Source organism: Puma concolor, chromosome A3 (genome assembly GCF_028749965.1).
Source record: "Puma concolor isolate L17-30 chromosome A3, mPumCon1.1.hap2, whole genome shotgun sequence".
NCBI lineage: Eukaryota > Metazoa > Chordata > Mammalia > Carnivora > Felidae > Puma > Puma concolor.
The window spans coordinates 26,573,991-26,595,969 of NC_141669.1; the positions used below are offsets into that span (position 1 = coordinate 26,573,991).

General features: G+C 36.6%; 1 protein-coding gene across 15 annotated transcripts in view; it reads left to right on the plus strand.

Annotated features, from left to right (window-relative positions):
- BIRC6 (baculoviral IAP repeat containing 6) overlaps positions 1 to 21,979 on the plus strand; it is a 224,586-nt gene that overhangs the window by 19,665 nt on the left and 182,942 nt on the right. For all 15 annotated transcript variants that reach the window (XR_015248981.1, XM_086700326.1, XM_086700335.1 and 12 more), the window contains exons 2-6: positions 7,009 to 7,190; positions 9,886 to 10,023; positions 15,506 to 15,699; positions 18,447 to 18,558; positions 19,400 to 19,482. Coding sequence is in view for 14 of the 15 variants with exons in the window: in XM_086700326.1 (XP_086556452.1) it covers positions 7,009 to 7,190; positions 9,886 to 10,023; positions 15,506 to 15,699; positions 18,447 to 18,558; positions 19,400 to 19,482 (709 nt within the window). In the remaining variant the exon portion in view is untranslated. The remainder of the gene's footprint in view (positions 1 to 7,008; positions 7,191 to 9,885; positions 10,024 to 15,505; positions 15,700 to 18,446; positions 18,559 to 19,399; positions 19,483 to 21,979) is intronic.

Consider the following 21,979-nt stretch of genomic DNA (forward strand, 5'->3'; position numbering starts at 1 on the left):
ATAGTTGGTGGTTTCAAGGAATTGGTATATTTCATCTGTACTTTCAAATTTATATGTGTAGCTCTGTCTTTATTATTCCCCAGTTACCTTTTTAAATTTGTAGTATCAAGTTTATTTATTTTGACAGTCTGACTTTTCAGATTTATTTGACAACCTAAGTTGTGAAATTTATGTGCATAGTGTTCATAGTATTCTCTTATTATTTTTTTAATGGTTGCAGGATCTATAGTGTATTAGTTCTCTTTCATTCTTGATATTATTGGTAATTTGTGTCTTTTTTTTTCTTTGCCAACTTTGCCTAGAGATTTACCAATTTTATTGATCTTTTCAAAGAATACTTTGCGTTGATTTTCTCTATTTTTGTATTTTCACTTTTATTGATTTCTGCTCCTATCATTACTATTTTGTTGTTGTTTATTCTGTGCTTTTCTTTTTCTAGTTTTTTTTTTTTTTTTAATTTTTTTTGGAGGGAGGGGGAGGGAGAGACTCACTCTCTCTGACTGAGCCAGCCAGGTACCCCTGGTCATTTGATACTTTTAATTATTTTGTTTTAACTTATGTGTTGTTGTTTTTTTGTTTGTTTTGTTTTTACTGTAATTATTTATATATATTTTTTGTAGTTACTTGAAGTATTACAATATATATGCTTTTCACAATCTATTTAGAATCAGTACTTTACCACTTTAAGCAGAATGTAGCAATCTTTTTACCATATTGTGCTCTCCCTCTTTTAGTTTTTATTAAAAAAATTTTTTTTTAACGTTTATTTATTTTTGAGAGAGACAGAGCATGAGCAGGGGAGGGGCAGAGAGAATCTGAAGCAGGCTCCAGATTTTGAGCTGTCACTGCAGAGCCTGATGTGGGGCTTGAACTCACAAACTGAGAGATCATGACCTGAGCTGAAGTCAGACGCTTAACCGACTGAGCCGCCCAGGCGCCCCTGTATATGTTTGACATATACATATATATGTGTGTATATATGTGTGTGTGTGTGTATATTTAATTTTTTACTATTTAATTATATTATTTAATATAATAATTAAATATATGTGTGTATATATACTTAATGTTTATTTTTGAGAGCAAGAAAGCATGAGTTGGGAAGGGGCAGAGAGAGAGGGAGACACAGAATCCGAAGTAGGCTCCAGGCTCTGAGCTGTCAGCATGGAGCCCGATATGGGGCTTGAACCCACGAACTGTGAGATCATGACCTGAGCTGAAGTTGAACACTCAACTGACTGAGCCACCTAGGTGTGCTCCAATTGTCAAAAATATTTTAGGGACGCCTGGGTGGCTCAGTTGGTTAAGCATCTGACTTCAGCTCAGGTCATGATCTCATGGTTTGTGGGTTTGAGCCCTGTATCATGCTCTGTGCTGACAGCTCGAAGCCTGGATCCTGCTTCGGATTCTGTGTCTTCTGTCTCTGCTCCTCCCCTGCTTGCACTCTTTGTGTGTGTCTCTCAAAAATAAATAAACGTTAAAAATATTTAAAAAATATTTTAAAGAACTGAGACAAAAAAACCACTGGTTATATTTATGCAGATACTTACCATTTCTTTTTTTCTCTTAAGTGTATTTTGAGAGAGAGAGAGAGAGAGACCTGGCGTGAGTGGAGGAGGGGCAGAGAGAGAGGGAGAGATAGTATCTCTGTGCTATGAGCACAGAGCCTAACATAGGGCTTGATCTCATGAATTGTGAGATCATGACCTGAGCCAAAATCGTGAGTCAGATGCTTCACTGACTGAGCCACCTTGGTGTCCTGATAGTTACCATTTCTGTTGGTATTCCCTCATTTCTGATACTCTTAAGTTTTCTTCTGAAATGATTTTTCTTTAATTTGATTAACTTCTTTTACAGTTCTTTTTGAGTAGCTTTGCTGGCAAAATTTCTCTTTCGTATTCCTTCATTGAAGAATGCATTTCACCTTTCTTCTTTTTTTTTTTTTTTTAACCTTTATTCTTGGTGGATATTTTTGTTGATATGGAATTTCTTTTTCCCTAGTACTTAAAAAATGGTCCACTTCCTAATGAACCCTGTGGTTTTTAATGGTAAATATATTACTTCCATGCAAATAATGTGTCCTTTTTCTCTGGTTGCTTTCAAGATTTTTCTTTGTTAGTTTTCAGCAGTTTATTGTGTTTGACTGTGAATTTTAACTTGTTTTTTTGTGAAGTTTCCCCTGCCCAAAAAGAATATCTGCACTAATGCAAGGCATTGGAGTCAATTTTAGAGGTCTGCAAACCCTTATAGCTCTTGGGCTGTCTCCTAATTTTGTAAATAAAGTGTTACTGGAACACATCTACACCCATTTATTTACATGTTGGCTATGGCTGCTTTTGCACTAAGGGGCAGAGGTGAGTAATTGTGAGAGAGACCCTATGTCTTGTGAACCCTAAAATATTTACTAATCTGACCCTTTTCACAAGAAGTTTACTGATCTCTGGTGTAGATGGAGGAATTTGAGTCTTTCCTGTATTAAAATTTCCTACCTGAATTTTTTTTTAACTTAGGCTTAAAAGTCATTTTACAAGTAGCTTCTATACAGAATTCTAAAAAGATGCAGTATGTGGTATGGGGTATGTGTCAGTGTTTTTTCCTTCTTTTTATTTAAAAAAAAATTTTTTTTTCAACGTTTATTTATTTTTGGGACAGAGAGAGACAGAGCATGAACGGGGGAGGGGCAGAGAGAGAGGGAGACACAGAATCGGAAACAGGCTCCAGGCTCTGAGCCATCAGCCCAGAGCCCGACGCGGGGCTCGAACTCACGGACCGTGAGATCGTGACCTGGCTGAAGTCGGACGCTTAACCGACTGCGCCACCCAGGCGCCCCTTTTCCTTCTTTTTAAAAACCAGAAATGGGGTTGCCTATGTGGCTCAGTCACTTGAGCATCCAACTTTTGATTTTGGCCCAGGTCCTGATCCCACCATTCTGAGATTGAGCCCAGTGTTGGGCTCCGTGTTGAGTGTGTACCTTGCTTAAGATTCTCTCTCTCTCCCTCTGCCCCTCTTCCCTGCTGTTTCTCTCTCAAATAAGAAATAAATAAAAACCAACAATGACTTTCTAGCCAATTTTTTTGAAAACATAACAACCATTAGTTAAGCAATTTGAGTAATTTATTTGAGTAATTTATTTTCACATATTTTAAACTCATAGGGTAAATGAAATAAATGGTTTATGCCAAAATGGGATTTAAGGTTTTTTTTTTTTAATGTTTATTTATTTATTTTGGGGGGGGGGGGAGACAGAGGATCCCAAGTGGGTTCTGCGCTTAGCAGCAGAGAGCCTGATATGGGGCTCGAACTCATGAACTGTGGGATCATGACCTGAGCTGATGTTAGATGCTTAACCCACTGAGCCACCCAGGTGCCCTGGGATTTTTTTAAAGGTAGTCTTGGGAGATACAATTTACAAATTGTTGTAAGTTTATCAGTGTTATTGGTAACATTAAAATATATTGAGTGTTGAATAGTAGTGCTGGTAAAATCATTAACTGGAGCAACATGAATAAAAGTATAACTCAAGACATGATACTCGACAGGACTTTGAAAACATGTTTTCTCACTGAATGACACAGTCAAGCTCAGGTATAGGTTTCTTGGTTTCTTCGTCTCTTTTATGTACCTTCCTGTGCTTAAAATTGTTATAACCAAAAATAAATGTTGAATTTACCTTGTTGTGAAACCTGTCCTCATTTTTGTTGTTGTTGTACAAATGCTCAGTTTTGGGTCAGACTTAAATTTACATGGATTTCATTTTTAACTGAAACTAGAGAATTTCTGTCCTTTGTCTTGTTGCTTGCTCAATAAAAGACTTGTTCAAACATGTAAGAAGTTGAAAAGTTCCACAAAGTATTCTTTTGTCCGTTGCAAGATATTTTTCTTTCACAGAAATCTAGGACTTTTTAAAAAAAAAAAAGATTTTATTTTTGGGGGGGCACCTGGGTGGCTCAGTCGGTTAAGTGTCCGACTTTGGCTCAGGTCATGATCTCACCGTTCGTGAGTTCGAGCCCCGTTTCGCACTCTGTGCTGACTGACAGCTCAGAGCCTGGAGCCTGTTTCAGATTCTGTGTCTCCCTCTCTGTCTGCCCCTTTCCTCCCCTGCTCTCTCTATCTCCTTCAAAAATAAATAAACATTAGAAATTTAAAAAAGTAAATAAAAGATTTTATTTTTAAAATTTTTTAAATGTTTATTTTTGAGAGAACACAAGTCAAGGAGGGGCAGAGAGAGGGGGACAGGAGATCTGAAGCAGGCTCCATGCTGATGGCAGCCAGCTTGATGTGGGACTTGAGCTCACAACCCCAAGATCAAGAGTTGCATGCTCTAGTGACTGACCACCAGTGCACCCCATCTAAGACTTTTCTAGGGGGAGATCAGTAAATCTCATCTTGAGCATGCTGTCAGACTACATTAACAAAGCTCTTCCTCTCAAAAGTAAAGTCTTCAGGTTGAGTAAAAGATTGAGAGAAAGGGTCTTTAGTGGGTTCAGTAATCTTCCCTCAAAATTCATGTCTACATGAATCCTTAGACTTTGATTGTATTTGGAAATAGGACCTTTACAGATGTAATTAAGATGAGGTCTCTAAGCTAGGAGATCCTTCAATGGAGTATGGCTGATAATACCCTCTACTTTCTTCCCTCTGTGCAGTAGAGCCTTCACTGCTTATGTATGGCTTTCCCTAGCTAAGGTCAGAAACTGGCGATGAACTCATCTGAATGAACATAGTCCTGTTCCATGCTGCTATACTGGCCTGAAGAAATTGTCAGCAAGACTGCTTAGTAACTGTGCATGACTGAGTGCTGCTAGTATTGGATAATATAAGAAGTTCAAAAAACAGTGCTGACTTTTTTTTAGCCAAGATCTGGTGAGGAATCTCCAGTGACATTCTATTGTATTCTCTAGGGTTGTGTGGAAGCCCATTTGGGAACTCTGGTATAGAGTCTTACTCACATTTTATACCTCTCTGGAGAAATTTTAACAAAATTACAATTTTTATGAATTGTCACTTAAGTGCACATCTCTAAAACAGTAAAGCAGAATTTGCAGTTTGTTTTACAAAATTTTAGAGTTATGTGTGGGGGCAGGGCACATATGGGAAATGTAAGTACCTTCCTTTGCTAGAAACCTAAAATTGCTTAAAAAAAAGAATAGTTTTAAAAAATATGGTTAGGATGCCTGGGTGGCTCAGTTGGTTAAGCATTGACTTCGGCTCAGGTCATGATCTCGTGGTTTGTGGGTTCGAGCCCTGCGTCGGGCTTTGTGCTGACAGCTCAGAGCCTGGAACCTGTTTCGGATTCTGTGTCTCCCTCTCTCTTTCTGCATCTCCCCTGCTCACACTCTGTCTCTCTCTCTCTCTCTCAAAAATAAATAAACATTATTTATTTATTTATAAAAAATATTATCGTTAATGAGTTTTGGAGATTTGAAATGATCTTTGCAAGTTCTTACCCAATTTTACTCTGAGTTTCTATAATTTGTGTTTCTTTCCATTTTACCTAGATACCAGAATCGCTAGGTACATATTCCTATTTTATTGTATTACAGAGATTATTATCCTGTATGCTAACTAGTATTTCAAACCTCTGTTTCTGAGACTGGACTATAGAAATTTTTGTCTTGTTTTATGTAGGTAATGAGTTAGTTCCTAATCAGTATTGTAATGCCTCCAAGCTGTCTGTTAGAGTCCAAAAGAGCTATAACAATCTGGGATTAAGAATGTCAACCCAATATTCATTGATCATGACATGCTTTATAGTTGTTCTGGAGATTGAGGACTAGGACCCTGATTTATTTCCATTTTTCTGCTTTTGTATCATTAGGCAGTAGCAGTGCTAGTTTCTGGGATGTTCTGTAGAGTTGTGGTGGGAGTTTAGGATGAGATATACTGGCAGGATTACTTGCCCACAGGGAAATATCTTCTCTGTTGGAATAAAAATTTCACAATTGATCATTCTTCAAAGTCTTTTTTACAGAAACTCTATTTGTAGCAGAAACACTTAATATTAATCTAATAAGTCTGAATTTAAGTGTAGAAACTGATGTTATCTTCAAAAAAATTTATTTAGTATTATATTCAAAGCTTCGTGCCCATCTGTCCTGGCTTTTGTAAGTCTTCTTGAAATTCCACTTATTCTGAGAAATTAACTTATTCTGAGAAATTTAATGGTTCGTTTATTTACTGACTTTCTCCATTAAAATACCCTTCTGATACTGATTCAGCAGAAACTTCAGAAAACATTGATCTTCAATGGTAGTTGATGGTGTTTTCTCGGTGAGGATTGAACTAGAGGCTTTACTAGTTCTGTTAACCTGGGTTATAGTTTTCCATAATTTTATCTCGTCTATAAAAGACCTCAAAAACTTTTGTGGTAATTACCTAGAAACTGTCCATGCTGACTTTATGCTTATTGAATTTTGCACAAAATGACAAATATTTAATTTTTAAAAATTTTGTTCTGAACACTTTATGAAATAGTATAGTACAAAGAACTTCCCTGTACATTTCACCCTGTTCTACCAATTTTAATTTTAAATACTTCACATTTGCTTGTCATTTCCGCACATATATACATACTTTTGCTCTGTTGAGAATACGTTGCATATATCATGCCCCTTTACCCTTTACTATTTCTAGGTTTATTTGTTTTCTTTTTTTTTTTTTTTTAAGTTTTATTTACTTAATTAATCTCTGTACCCAGCGTGGGGCTTGAACTCATGACCCTGAGATCATGAGTCTCCTGCTCTTCCAACTGAGCCAGCCAGGAGCCCCTGTTTATTTCTAAGAACAATTATATTCTCCATAGTTGTCAAGTTCTGATAATTTCATATTGATACTTTTATCTAAGCTATAGTACATATTGCAAGTTTATCAGTTGTTCTAATAATGTCCTTTAGAGCAATCTTTTTCCATTCCAGGATTAAATACTGTATTTAGCTTCCATTTAAACATGTATTTTTAATGGACTATTGGCCTTTAAACCTAAGTGTTGACTTTTTGTTTTTTTGACAGCTAAACCAGGTGGACAGGTGAAATGTCAGTATATATCTGCGGTGGATAAAGTTATATTTGTGGATGATTATGCAGTAGGGTGTAGGAAGGACCTTAATGGAATCTTGTTGTTAGACACTGCTCTGCAAACTCCAGTTTCAAAGCAGGATGATGTGGTTCAGCTTGAATTACCTGTTACAGAGGTAAGTTGAAATAAGTATCAGTGTACTTTTCTACTTAATATAATTTCAGACCTGTTACTTGTTAAATGGAATTAGGTTGTCCTTTGACAACATTATATATGTACCCCTTCTTGTACATATAGAATAAAGAATTGACTTCTAGATCACAAGTTTGTTTAATTCCTCTGTGTAATTAATTGACATTTATTGAAGTGGTATTTAAGTGTAAACCGTACAGGTTAAATTGTGATAGAGATGCCAAAATACAGTGACTTAAGCAATACTTTTTTTTTTTTTTTTTTTTCAGTAACAGTGCAGGGCTAAGGGTAGGGGTAACTTTACTTCCCTCAACAGTTAGCTTCCATCTCCTGAGTCCAAGACAGCTGTTCCCAGTCTCATTAGTATTTCCCAGTCATAGCAAAAGGAAGGGCAAAAGGCCAGGGGAGTACTCAGGGAAGGGGTGTGACCCCTCCCTCTTTCTCTCCCGTTGTTTCTACTTTTTCTCCCCTCCTTCCCTTCCATTTTCTCTCTCTCCTTCATTCCTTCTTGATCTCTTTCATAACCTCTCTCATATACATCCTTTTCATGCTCATCTCCTTGGCCAGAATTTAGTCACATGGTCACATCAAGCTGAGAAGACTGAGAAAGAAGAGGTAGTTCTTTATTTTTTTAAAAATATAAAAGAAAGGAGTTATCTTTGCTATGTATCATGTCTCTTAACAATCCCAGTTTAAAATTTTAGCTCTATGTATTTTTCTGTAGTGTTACATATTCATTACTTAATTTGTAAGTCCACCTTAATTTAAATTATTTTGTGTGTGCATTGATGTTCATGTAATTTAAAAGTACATTTTTCAAAGTTACTGGATTAAATCATCTTAAGTAGAATATAAAAGATTATAATGCTGTGTTCCGTAATAAAGTAGGGTACCATTTTTGTCTTCATACCAATTTGTTAATTATGAAGTGTTTTGCATTTGGTGGATTGATATGATTAGTTGATAAAACGAGTTTATAAAAATAGCATATTTTCCATTTTTAGGACATGAAAAGTATCAGTGTGTAAAAATAAAGTGCAGTATGAATGTTTTTATTCTCTTTTTGGAAGGCTATTAAAAAAAGATACTGATATATATATATATATATATCAACTTAGATTTCATATTTAGTTTTATATCACAGTTATCAGTTATATGTTAATATTGAAAGAATGTTGCTGGAAGTCTGAATTCTAAAAAGAGAGTAGTCCTCTTTTTGTCAACAGAATATCTGGATCTGGGGTCTTGTCTAAAATTTTTGGACAGATGGGGCACTTGGATAAGCCAACTGTGGCTCAGTTGGATAAGCATCCAACCTGGTTTCACCTTGGCTCATGATCTCACTGTGTGTGAGTTTGAGTCCCACATGGGGCTCTGCAAAGTGTGGAGCCTGCTTGGGATTGTCTCTCTCTCTCTCTCTGCCTCTTCCCCACTTGGTCTCTCTCTCTCTCTCTCTCTCTCTCTGTGCCAAACTTAAAAAATAAATAAATACAGTTTTTGGACAGAGAATTAGTTTTAGTTGTATTGAACATTTTTTCATTTTAATTTGAGGAATTTATACTAGATGATGACTTAAGGTTGATATCTTAATAAAGGATATAATACAATGAAAGATGGTATCAAACTGTTCAGGTTTTAAAAAGAACTATAGAATTACAATAAAATATTGGAATATTTATAATGAAATAGATCCTCAAGTCAGTATTTTTCATTCTCTACTGACTGAAATGTTAGGTATTTACCTGACTTTTACCACCTTCTTCCCCTTGTTGACCTTTAACATCCACTTGCTGATTTCTCTCTATTTACCTAAATAATTACAACTGTGTTGTTCACATAATATTGTTTGTAGACCTTCCACCATCCCAGGCATCCTTTACTGTACCACATTAGTTTGTCACTGTCTTCACTGAAGTATGGGGTCCTAGGTTTGGTTAGATCAGTGTGGATGTATTCTTTTCCATATGTTGACCACACATTTCTGTTAAGATAGTTCATTTTGAATATGTGGGTAACAATACAGAGGGCTCTTTTATATTACCTGATGACTTAGTGAATGCCCCTCTTATGGTTTTGCCTACTTTGAGTATTTAAAACTCATTGAAAGATTTTACATTTATCTCTTTAAAATTTTATCTTTCATTTTATTTTTAAATGTTTATTTTTGAGAGAGAGAGAGAGAGAGAGAGAGAGAGAGACAGAGGCAGGCAGAGAGAGAGGGAGACAGAGGATCCGAAGTGGGCTTGGCATGAACAGCACAGAGCCTTTTGCAGGGCTCAAACTCACGAACTGAGATCATGACCTGAGCTGAAGTTGGTGCTTAACTGACAGAACCATTCATTCAGGCGCCCCTACCTTTCATTTTTGAGCATGGTGTCAGTTTGTCCAGTTTTTTTTTTTTTTTTTTTTTTTTATCTTGCTGTGGTTTATAATAGCTCCCATGTATTGAAGCTTTATTCTGTGATACTACACTGAATACATTGCTTTATCTCATTTAATTTTTAACAGCCTTTCAAATCAATATATGATTAAGTTTGTTTAAAAAAGTAAAAGCAGTATGGTACTTGTTAGAATCATTACAAATTAAATATTTGAATAAGGATCTGAGTGTAACATTTTTTGTTGTGTTTAATTTTCTGTGTTCATCTTTTTTTTTTTTTTTTTTTTTTTAAATTTAGGCACAGCAGCTCTTATCAGCATGTTTAGAAAAGGTAGATATTTCTAGTACGGAGGGTTATGATTTGTTCATCACACAGCTCAAAGATGGTTTAAAAAATACATCCCATGAGACTGCAGCAAACCATAAAGTTGCTAAGGTAAGAGGTTAAAACAAAATTACCTTGTTTGGGATTATTTCACACCTCCATACTTTTGCCTTTCTCTGTCTTTCCCATACTCTCCATCTCCCCTTGAAAATATTCCATTTCTAGATTTTTCCTCTCCTTTAGGGAAAAAAATGTGTTTATAAGTCACCTCAAGTTGAAACTGTTTTTACTGAGGTTTAATTAACTTCAGGTTATGGGAACTGTTTTGCTTAACTTTGTTCCTAAAGCTTCTGTGCTTGGTGGCTCTATGTTGGTTGAGAGGCTTAAAGAGAGCTCCTTGTCAGGTGATGAGCTTCAGTGAGAAATGGAATATGTATTTGAAAATGGGGGCCATTTGGGTTTTTGTTGAAATAATCTTGGGGTGATGTGACTAGTATGTCTGTGCCAGATGATGCATTGAATTAAATCCTTGGGTATATTTTACTGATTTTTCTTTTTTGTCTAAGTTATAAATGCGATACATATAAAATTTCTGTACCAAAGGATGTAAGGTAGAAAGTAAAAACCATTTTCCTAAAAATAATTTTTGTGCTTATAAATACCTTTTTTCTCAAGTACAGTTGTAACTATACAAAAATGTCGTGATGTACTATCATCTGTTGGGGCTGCGTAACAATACCACTAGCTGGGTAGCATATATACAACAGAAATTTATTGCCCACAGTTCTGAAGGCAGGGAAGTGCAAGATCAAGGTGGCAGCATGGTTGCCTTCTGATGAAGTTCTTCTTGGTTCATACTTGGCTCCTTCTCACTGTGTCCTGACGTGCTGGAAAGATCAGGGGGTCCTTCTGGAGTCTCTTTTATAAAGGCATTAATCCCATTCATGAGGGCTCTAGTCTCATGACTTAAGTACCTCCCAAAGGCTTTACCAGTACTGATACCATCCACCACCTTTGGGGGTTAGGATTTCAACAGATGAATTTTGCTGAGGGAAACACACATTCAGACTGTAGCATGTGTCTTGCTTTTTTTTTTTTTTTAATTTTTTTTTTTTAACGTTTATTTATTTTTGAGACAGAGAGAGGCAGAGCATGAACGGGGGAGGGGCAGAGAGAGAGGGAGACACAGAATCCGAAGCAGGCTCCAGGCTCTGAGCCATCAGCCCAGAGCCCGACGCAGGGCTCAAACTCACGGACTGTGAGATTGTGACCTGAGTTGAAGTCGGACGCTTAACCGACTGAGCCACCCAGGCGCCCCTGTATCTTGCTTTTTAAATTTAAGAATGTATCTTGAGTATCTTTGCTGTTAATCGTCAGATCAGCTGTATCCTTCCTGATACTGAGTTTTTAATATAGATTTACAATGATACATTAACTTTTATTCCATTGATGAGACATTTAGTAAAATAGAAACCATACTATGCATTTCAACAGAGAGAATTTATCATAAAGAATTGATTTTAACCTGTGTTTGGGAATTGAAAAAGTGAAATGGAAACCGTGAGTAAACACACAGATAGTAACTACAGGAAGCAGCTCTCACCTTGGTCTGGAGGAACAAGAAATGAGGGCTGTCAGCACATACAGGCTTAGAGAATAGGCCCTATGGGTCTGGGACTCAGACTTCTCAGGAGGAGCTGCTGCCCAGCTGGTACCTCAGGAGTTTAGGGATTGGAGCTTGTGGAGCTGAGACAGATCTCTGAAGAGAGGTGCAGCTTGGCTGGTGTTACTGCTTCTGAGGAGCTCTGTGAGACTGGTTCTGGGAATGCTGAATAAACAAAACAAAATGCTGAAGACTATAAGAATCAACTGCTGCCACCAGGTCCTGTGCTGAAACAGCGTTGACAGTAGTGACAAGGAATAGCAAGGGGAAGTCGTCTGCCCCCCGCCCCCCCACCCCCCCATCGTGCTTTCCAGTTTCCATCCTGTGTTCCTTGTGTCAGAACCTGACAGACAGGAAACCGGCTGGCAAAGAAGAAATGCAGTTTGCAGAGCCCTAGCCCTAGCATGATAGGGAAGAGAAATAAAGGGTCCATTTGGAGCTGAGAGATCGTAGTTTGATAATTGGCACAGCGTACCCTTTGACTGTTCACCATCTCCATACACACTTTCTGTACATACCTGAACCTTTAATACTGATACAACAAGAATACGATGCTTTTACTTTTTATAAATGAAGATTCCCTCTCCCTGTCCCCAGAAATGAGAGACACAAAGTTCCAAAAATATTTTATGTATCCTTAGGTGATAGTAACTACTAAAATTTAGTTATGTTTAGGTCTCAACCGTATAGTGACACTAATACAATGTGTATAATTTGTCGATTTCCTCAGGAGTAGATGTTTTTTGATGAGCATTTGTGTATTTCATAAATATTTTCACATTCTGTGTTTATTTTGAGAGGTCTGTACATAGACCTTTACCCTTGGCTACAATCCTGATGTTTCCAAATGCCTGACCATCCAGCCAAAACATTAGCTACTGTCCATTAATCAGTGAGGATCTTTACTTATGGGCAGTACTCAATCCAGACAAAGAGAACAGCCAATATACTGGTTGAAGTCCTGCCCACTGAGAAGATTTACCTTCACTACTATCCTGATTGAGGTTGTGATGTTGTAGCCATCACTTTAGGGTGGTACAGATGTGCAGAACCATCTGTAAATCAGAGCCAAAGTTTTTCTTCCACATTTACCTTCTATGTAGTTCTCTGTGAAGCCATCAATGCTGAATGAGAAGGCGGGATTATAACAAGAGTAGATATTGAAGAAGTCTGAGTTACTTGCTTTATTCACCTTGTCCAAAACTGGCCTTTTGGACTTTCTCAAGACTGATTTATAAATCACCTAATGAAGGAAACTTGTATTTTGTGCCCAGTATTATGGTTTGGTGTATAACATCTATATAACATATAACATCTAGTTTGTGTTGGGCAGCTCTGATTGCACAGACACATATTTCATGGATTGGTATTAATTTCTGTCAGGACTGGGAAGCCAGAAACTGTTCTCAAAAGAACAGTTATTTACAGAAGAGGGCATGGCTTTACCCTAACGTTTGTGCTGGTAGTTGTTCCAGTGTAGCTTGTCAGATAGGCCTTTCAGGATCTTCACTTGCCACACACACTTCTCATGTCATTGAATATGCTCACTGGTACAGATGGCAGAATATCTCGTGATTCAGCCAGGACCTGCTGCAGAGCTTCTTGTTCTGTGCCTCATGTATTCTTTGAAAATTGATAGAGTTACACACTCACATATACTGAATATTGGGTCCAGAATCCAGTTAGGCCTACCAAGCATTGTGCCTCTTTTTCAGTATTTGCTTCTGTAAGTTGAAGCAACTTGTCTTTCACCTTGGAAGGACTATCCTGACATGCTCAGTCCACTGTACCTCCAGAAACTTCACAGAAGCTGTAGGACTCTGAGTTTTTCTGGGTATTATTGATCATCTCTGGCTTGCATGTGTCTTACTAAGGCATGTAAGTTCCTTGCTACTTTCTCCTCATGCAGACCAATCACCGTCATGCTATAGTGTGTTACAGCATGATGTAGTAGACCAGTGTGGTGGTCTGCAGGATGTTAAGTTCATCAAGATTTCTGCAGATTAGATACGCTAAAGAGCATGAGATACAGTCCCAGGGTAAGACTGAAGCTTGGGTGTTACTGCCATATAAAAGCAGTGTACTTTTGGATGGTCCTTAAAAATTGGTATAAAGAAAGAGTATTTCACAAAACTGTAACTGCCTACCAGATATCAAGGGATTTGTTGACTTCTGCAGTAAAGAAACGTCATCTGGAACAGCAGCTGCAATTGAAGTCACCTGATAGTTTATAATCCACAGTTTTTCTTTCAGATCCATTTACATTTTGCATTGGCCAAACAGGCCAATTAATGAAGGTAAGATAAATGAAAATGAAGTTAAAGGAAGGTGAGATAGTTTGACTTCCCCTGTATCTATCAGGTCTCTTATAGTGGCATTAATCTCAGAGATTTCCTCAAGAATGTGGTATTGTTCTGGTTTAGTAGCTTTCTAGAGAATGGAAGTTCTAGGTGCTTCCGCTTGGCCTTTGTTCCTTTACTACTTTTTAGAGAGGACCAGAGAAACAATGTGGAAGTTTTTCTAGTTGTCTGTTTTATATCTCTTCCTATTATGCATTTGGTAATGGGACAAATAACTACAACACAGGTACGGGGATCCACAGAGCTCACTGAGACAACTTTGGGAAAAAACTCCATTAATCACTTGACCACCACAAATCCCCACATTCACTAGTGGACCACAGTGATGTTTTAAATTAGTTCAGTGCCACTGCTTTGTAGTGCCTGAAAGATCATAATATTTTCTATTTCCTCATAGACAGTGACTGTAGTGAATGTTGTCTACAGGTGCTTTTGGGGAAGGCTTGAAGTATGATTTACAGTGAAGTGGGACAATATTGTAGTATCCTTTCTCAAGGGGATTCAAGCAAGAGGCTCTGGACCTATGAATGGGTTAGTTCTAGAAACAAAGTAAGAGGCTTTCAATTTCTTTCTGTCTCTCTTTATAGCAATTTAAGTCGTGTCTGTGACCACAAGTTTTTCTAGTTAGATAAGTAATTTAGTAGGCTGCCTAGAATGTACTAGACGCAGTGGAAACCATAGGTGAGCAAGGATAGGATATAAAAATGAAATGGTTTTAGAGACTTATTTCTCTGGAAGGATAATACTGAGCATCTTCGCTTTCTAACTTTTAAAATAATTTTTATGTTAAATAATTATAGTTAATATTTGTTGAATGCTTACTGTATTAAAGATTGTACCAATTCTCACTTGAATTTTCTTAAGAACATTATGTGAGTAGGTATTTGTTTTTCCCCATATCACAGAAGCAGGAGAATGAAGTTAATTTGATCATGGTCACATAGTTGATGATGAAGATGGTCTTGGAATCCAAGTCTGTGTAACTACAACATCTGTGCTTTTAGTTGCTCCGCTGAATTAACTGACAACAAATACATAAGAGTCTGCTAAACTGAAGTAAATCCTCATATGCCAAGTAGTGATACACTGTACAAGTATATAAATAAATAAATATATATATATATACACATATATATACACATACATATATATACATGTATATATATATATACACACACATACATACATATACACACACACAAGTATTATATATACAAGTATGTTCACAAGTATATACACAAGTATGTTCTTATGAGTGGAGATGTTTGAGTGCCTAGTTTGTGCTTAACATTGTAAATGTGCTGGAGGAATATGAAAAACAACATGATTTTCGTTATCCTCAATTGTTGATGCATACGTAAGAAGATGTGCTACCATCAGGTTCTAAACTTTTTCTAATTGAGGTTTCATTTTTTTCTATAATTGCAAGTTTCTGCTTTAAATGTTGAGTTAATAGAGTAAACTGACCTGAAACTGATAAATAGTTTTTTATTTTGTAATGTATAAGTTATAGTTTTGGTTTAAACTGTTGAATACATTTTTCTTTGCTTTCATTCCCAATTTATTTCAGTGGGCCACAGTTACATTTCATCTTCCTCATCATGTGTTGAAGTCCATTGCCAGTGCCATTGTGAATGAACTCAAGAAAATAAATCAAAATGTTGCTGCCTTACCTGTGGCGTCCTCAGTGATGGACAGATTGTCTTACCTCTTACCTAGTGCTCGTCCAGAACTTGGAGTGGGGCCAGGCCGTTCTGTGGACAGGTATAACCTTGCTCATGAAGAGATGTGACAGTGAAATTGAACCGATTAGGTTTTGATTAACCAAGAATAACAAAAATTTAATTATGATTGAAAATGTATTTCAAAATAATTTTGAAAACCATTCAGATTCTCATATCAAAATACTGAAGTGAATTAGTATTTGAATTGCGATTAAATAATTTCTTTTGGTGCCTGGGAGGTATTTAAAGAGGCCATAAAACTGTACTTTGAAAATTCCAGCTCTGTACATAGTAAATATTTGAGTCCACTTAAAAATGTAATTATTCAGTAGAGAAGAAGAATTTTGCCTGGTTGAAATTTTGTGACCTTTGAGATAAATTTTCATAAGTTGAAAAGCCATGCCAGAATCCATGTAGAAGAGCTATATATTTTTTCCTACTTAGAAAATGAGAAGAGTTGAAAAATCAGGGTGATACTGAATTACAGTTTCTGTGCCTCCTCCCCTGGATTTAAGCAGTTCACAAAAATCTTGGTTTGGCCAGTATTTTCTTCAGTAGAGATTTATTGAGGTCCTACTCTGTGTGATACTAATTAAAAAGTCAGTAATATGTTCATTTAAATGTTAAATTTGAAATAACATATATCAGGTTCTTACTAAAAGTACTGAAGTTTAGAAATGCTATAAGGAAATATTAAATCTAGCAATTTTGATAAGTTCACCTTTGCCTTCCCATGTATGGGGAAAATTTTACATTTTCACATTTTCACTGGATGTGAATTATAACTTCCTATGCTTTTTTTCTGAAGTAGATTTATAAATAGTACATGCTGATGTTAACAAAGGCACTACCGAATAAATTAGCTTTAACTTCTATTAAGTGTGGCTCTTACATTAGTTTGCAATATTTATTAGCTTATGTCTTGGTAAACTTGAGACTTTTGCTTAATCAGTTGCCTGTTTTTTTGTTGAGTGATTCTATTATATAAATAACTTCTTTTGGTTAACATTTGGGAAAGATTTTTATATTCTGTAGCAGTATTGCAATCTGTGTCTTTTGGGTAAAATGTAGAAACTATCATTTATAATCTGAATAGCTTTTAGGTAATAGGTAGTATGGCTGTCATTAAAATATTCCTTAGACTATGTCTGGAGAGGGGGGTGGAAATATGTACCTGGAATAAGTATTTCTTTTCCTAGAGCTGTGCCTATCTTGAGATTATAAAACAGCCCTTCAGAGCTATTTTCTTTGCAAACAGTAGCTAGGTTTCTAAAGAAATCCATGCAAGCTGTGGTAAATGTCTTATTTTAGGAAATGCGTTCAGTGGATAGGATATTCAGTGTTTCTGGAGGTGTTTAAATGTCTCAAAATACTAATTTTGATGTAGTCGGTGCTGTTTTTTTCAGTAAAAATGCATCTAGGAACCTCATAAGGACATTCATGAACTTAGGTCTGTTGGAGGTTTGAGTCAGGGTCTGTTAGATGCTATTGTTCTTTTGTTAGGTAATATAAGTAAGTGGACAATTTTCTGTCTGACACAAATCCTGAAGACATTTATAGCCTGTGAATGATAAGGCTTTTCTAACCCAACAACTTTGTTTTTTTCCCTTTTCTTTTCTAATTTAAAGTGAGTGAGAGCCAGCGAGTGGTGAAGAGGGGTAGAGGAGGAGAGAGAGAGAGGGAGAGACAACCTTAATCAGGTTCCACACAATGTGGGGCTCAATCCCATCTGGGATCATGACCTGAGCTGAATTCAAGAGCCAAATGTTTAACCAGCTGAGGCACCCAGGCACCCCTGTTTTGTTTTTGTTTTGTTTTGTTTTTTAAACCAGAACACAATTATGAGTTAAACCTAAATTCCCTGGCAATATTGTAAGAAATTATGTGCTAATTTAGGGAAGAATTTAGAGAAAAGTATTTTTCTGGTCTCACTGTGATGACCTTTATACCACTTTCTCTCTTTTTCCCCCTTCCTCTTATCATTTGAACTTTTGTATTTGGAGGAATAACCTTTGCTTACCAGTTCTTTCTTTCTTGAAGCCATTTAGACTTTTTCTTAATTGGGTATCATTCTTTAAAAAAATAGTCTAGGTTGGGGTGCCTGGCTGGCTTGGTTGGTAGATCATGTGACTCTTGATTTTGAGGTTGTGAGTTTGAGCCCCCCGTTGGGCATAGAGCTTAATTTAAAAAGTAAATTAAAAAAACTCACTTAAAAACATAGCCTAGGTTATAGGTTTAGTCACAGCAAGCTATATATTTTATTATGAAAACATATATGAAGATTTCCTTTTTTGATGATTCCCTGAAGGGTATAGCTTTCCTGGAAAAGGAATTCTCTGGAGAAAGAACAAAAGGAAAACTGCTTTCTACTTAATTTTTTTTTAAACCAGAAAATACTTTTTCAACAAGGTTGAGATAAAACCACTGTTCCTTTGGTTGTGGTTTTATCCATTTATGTAAAACTTGGCACATGATGAAAGCATATGGTTCTCTATCTTTACGTTTCTAGATTTTCTGTTCTCTGCTTGGTAATTCTGCAACATTCGTTAATTTAATCTATCTCTGGAATTATCAGTTGTAGCCATCAATCTTTTCTTTTTGCCTACACTGTTTAAGGGAAATTGCTAAAAGTAATCATTTTTAGTTTAAAATACAGATTGGAACTTGGTCATTAGTCCGTTCCCAGTTTTTGTTGATAATTTAGTAAAATTTTTCTTCATTGTTAAATTGGAGCGTCACTATAATTTGATGCCTACCTTCGATTACATAAAGTATGTTTACTTTTAGATCATTGATGTATAGTGAAGCTAACAGACGGGAGACATTTACCTCATGGCCTCATGTAGGCTATAGATGGGCACAACCAGATCCCATGGCTCAAGCTGGATTTTATCATCAGGTGAAAAAGACTCAGAAAACATGTTTTTCAGTATGCTTTTGTAGTCTTCAGTAAAATCATCAACATTTTAATACTCTTTCAGAAACTTACTTTATGCAACCTTGCTGTGTGCTTTTGTTTTTGCATTTGTGTGAGTTTCATTCTTGGACATTTGATCATAATACTGACTGGCTATCTCCTATATCCTGAATTGTGTACAAAAAGGAAAAAATATTTGTTACAAGTAACTAACAGCTGAGTTAATGCTTCATAACTATTTTCTTTCAGAAACCAGATATATATATTTTTTTAACTATATAGTAAATTTACTACATCTGTAGTCATAGTAGGTGCTAAGTAGAGTTAAGTGCTCAAAAATATTAATGTTTGTTTTCAGACGTATATGTTCAGATTTTGATACATTTTATATATATGGCATTTTGTCTTGTGTCTTGAAGAATATGACACAAATTAGGTTCACTAGTTAGCTTTCCTTTTTTACTTGGCTTTCTTGTGTTGTATGATATTCAGTTTTTAATAATAAAATCCATTAGACTCTGTTTCCTTATATATTTAGCTGTATTTCAAATACTTTAATACTACAATTAGAAGATGCTAGATCAGAGATTGAGTATGTGTGTGCCTCCATGTTTGATTTAGTGCTCATTTTTTGATGAAACACAATTTTTCGAATAAAGCGAATGTTTAAGCATTAGGGCACTCACTGTCTTTTTGGGACCGGTGTATAGATTGTCTTTTCCTCAGTATGGTATTTTACCTAAAATTATGAACTTTTTAAGAAGTGTTTTTATTAAAAGGTTATTTTAATATTAAGCTTTTTGTCTTCTTTATAAACTTGCAGCCTGCCTCATCTGGAGATGATAGAGCCATGTGTTTTACTTGTAGCGTATGTCTCGTTTGTTGGGAACCTACTGATGAACCTTGGTGAGTTTTGATTTTTCTGGATGTGATAGGCTAAGTTAGTCCTATAAGTAGGCTTTTAAACTTTCCTTATTTCGTCTAGATACAGTAATATTTTTGCCTTTTTGCCATCTGTATTTTTGCCTTAGTCCTAAGAGAATGAGAGTGTTATGCTCTGTCACATCATTTGGCGTATAGTAGCTAAGGTCTTTGACTTCCTAAAATCTACATGGGAGAAGTGCCAAAGAAATAGAATTAGGCTCTGAAACCAGAAGGCTTTGACAAAGTAAGTTGATACAGCATGATAAACGTCAGCAGTTTAATCTTGGTCTGTTGAGGGCAGCCTATCAGTAGGGAATCCATAGAGGATGGCCTTATAATTTACATTTTTTTAAAGTTTTTTTTTTTTAACGTTTATTTATTTTTGAGAGAGAGAGAGAGAGAGAGAGCTTGAGTGGGGAAGGGCCAGAGAGAGAGGGGGACAGAGGATCTGAAGTGGGCCCTATTCTGACAGCAGAGAGCCTGATGTGGGGCTCAGGCTCACCAACCATGAGATCATGACCTGAGCAAAGTCGGACGCTTTAACTGACTGAGCCACCCAGGCACCCTACGGTTTACGTTTTTAACTTTGAAGTAATTTTGGGGAGTCTGTGGTAATTTGAATTCTAGTGGATGAAACTTCAGTACTTGGTTAAGTATTTGGGGCACCTGGGTGGCTCAGTTGGCGAAACACCTGACTCTTAGTTTTGGCTCAGGTCATGATCTCACAGTTTGTGGGTTTGAGTTCTGCCACGGTCTTTGACCTGACAGTGTGGAGCCTGCTTGGGACTCTCTCTGCCCCTCCCCTGCTCGCACTGTCTCTCTCAAAATAAATACATAAATTTAAAAAAGAATAAGGGAAGCACTTGGTTAAACATTAGAGAGCATGTATCAAAACCTAATTTTTATGAATAACTGAGGTCCTATTAATAGAAATAGTAATTATAATAACAAGTATTTATATAATGCCACTTACCACATACCATCCTATGCACTTTATATATTTTTAACTTGTTTAATTCTCACATTAGCCCTATGAAGTAGATATTATTATCATCATTTTATAGGAGAGAATGGAGAATAGTCCCAACTTAATCCTTATAGTCACTCAGTGAGATAGGAATTATCCCAATGTAAATACAGAAAATAAAATTTGTCAAGGGGGATATGGCTAATAAGTGATGGAGCCAAAATTTGATTTGGTTTTAAGATACATCGTTTCTTTTGTAGTAAAATTAGTTTGAGGTTTCTGAATGTGAATCAGCTGATGTGAATGGGGTGAACTAGCTAAAGTCTATTGGAATGTGTGCATGGATTCCAGCTTGCAGTGGGGTATACTGCATGAAACATCTGTGGACTGCGAGTCAACACATGCAGTTTCCAGTTTAGGTTAAAGTTCTATTTGGAACTCAGTCTTTTCCCCTAGAAACCATTTATATATGTATAGAAACAATTTTTTTTAAATTTGAGAGAGAGAGAATGTGAGTGGGTCAGGGGCAGAGAGGGCAGGGGAGAGAGAATCTTAAGCAGATTGCACTAAACACAGGGCTCGATCTCATGACATGATCTGAGTTAAAATCAAGAGTCGGACGCTTAACTGAGCCACCTGGGCACCCCAAGATATAGAAACAATTTTATTTTATTATTTTTTAAAATGTTCATTTTTGAGGGAGTGGGGGAGAGAAAGAATCCCAAGCAGGCTTTGCACAATCAGCGCAGAGCCTGATGCAGGGCTTGAACCCACTAACCATGAGATCAAGACCTGAGCCAAAATCAGGAATCAGACACTTAACCGACTTAGCCACCAAGGTGCCCCTAAAAACCATTTTATTTATTCATTTGTTTGTTTTAAAGTTTATTTATTTATTTTGAGAGCAAGAGCAAGAATGAGGGAGGGGCAGAGAGAGAGGGAGAGAGAACCTGATGCAGGTCCACACTCTTAGGACAGAACCCGAGGTGGGGCTGGCGCACACAAACCATGAGATCATGACCTGAACCAAAATCTAGAGTTGGATGCTTAACCAACTGAGCCACCTAGTCACCCTTAGAAACCATTTTATTTATTTGTTTAGTTAGTTAATTTATTGCAAGAGTGGGAGAGGGGTGGAGAGAGAGAGAGAGAGAGACCGAGAGAGACAGAGACAGAGAGAGAATCCCAAGCAGGCTACATACTGTTAGCACAAAACCTGACGTGGGGCTTGAACACAAGAATTGTGAGATCATGACCTGAGTTGAAATCAAGAGTCGGATGCTTAACTGAGCCACCCACGCACCCCTAGAAACCATTTTAATGTGTCCTTTTAGTTTCTCAGGCTGATCCTCAGTTATTTAACCCACCTGAAAAATTATGTCATGATTTTATAGAATATAAGTTTATTCAAAAATATTTTGATTGTGGGGAATTGGTTCAGATTTTCAGCTTGGTCACAGAATCAAAGATTCTACCCCTTCTTTGTCCAAGGAAGGATTCAGGATTCTTCAA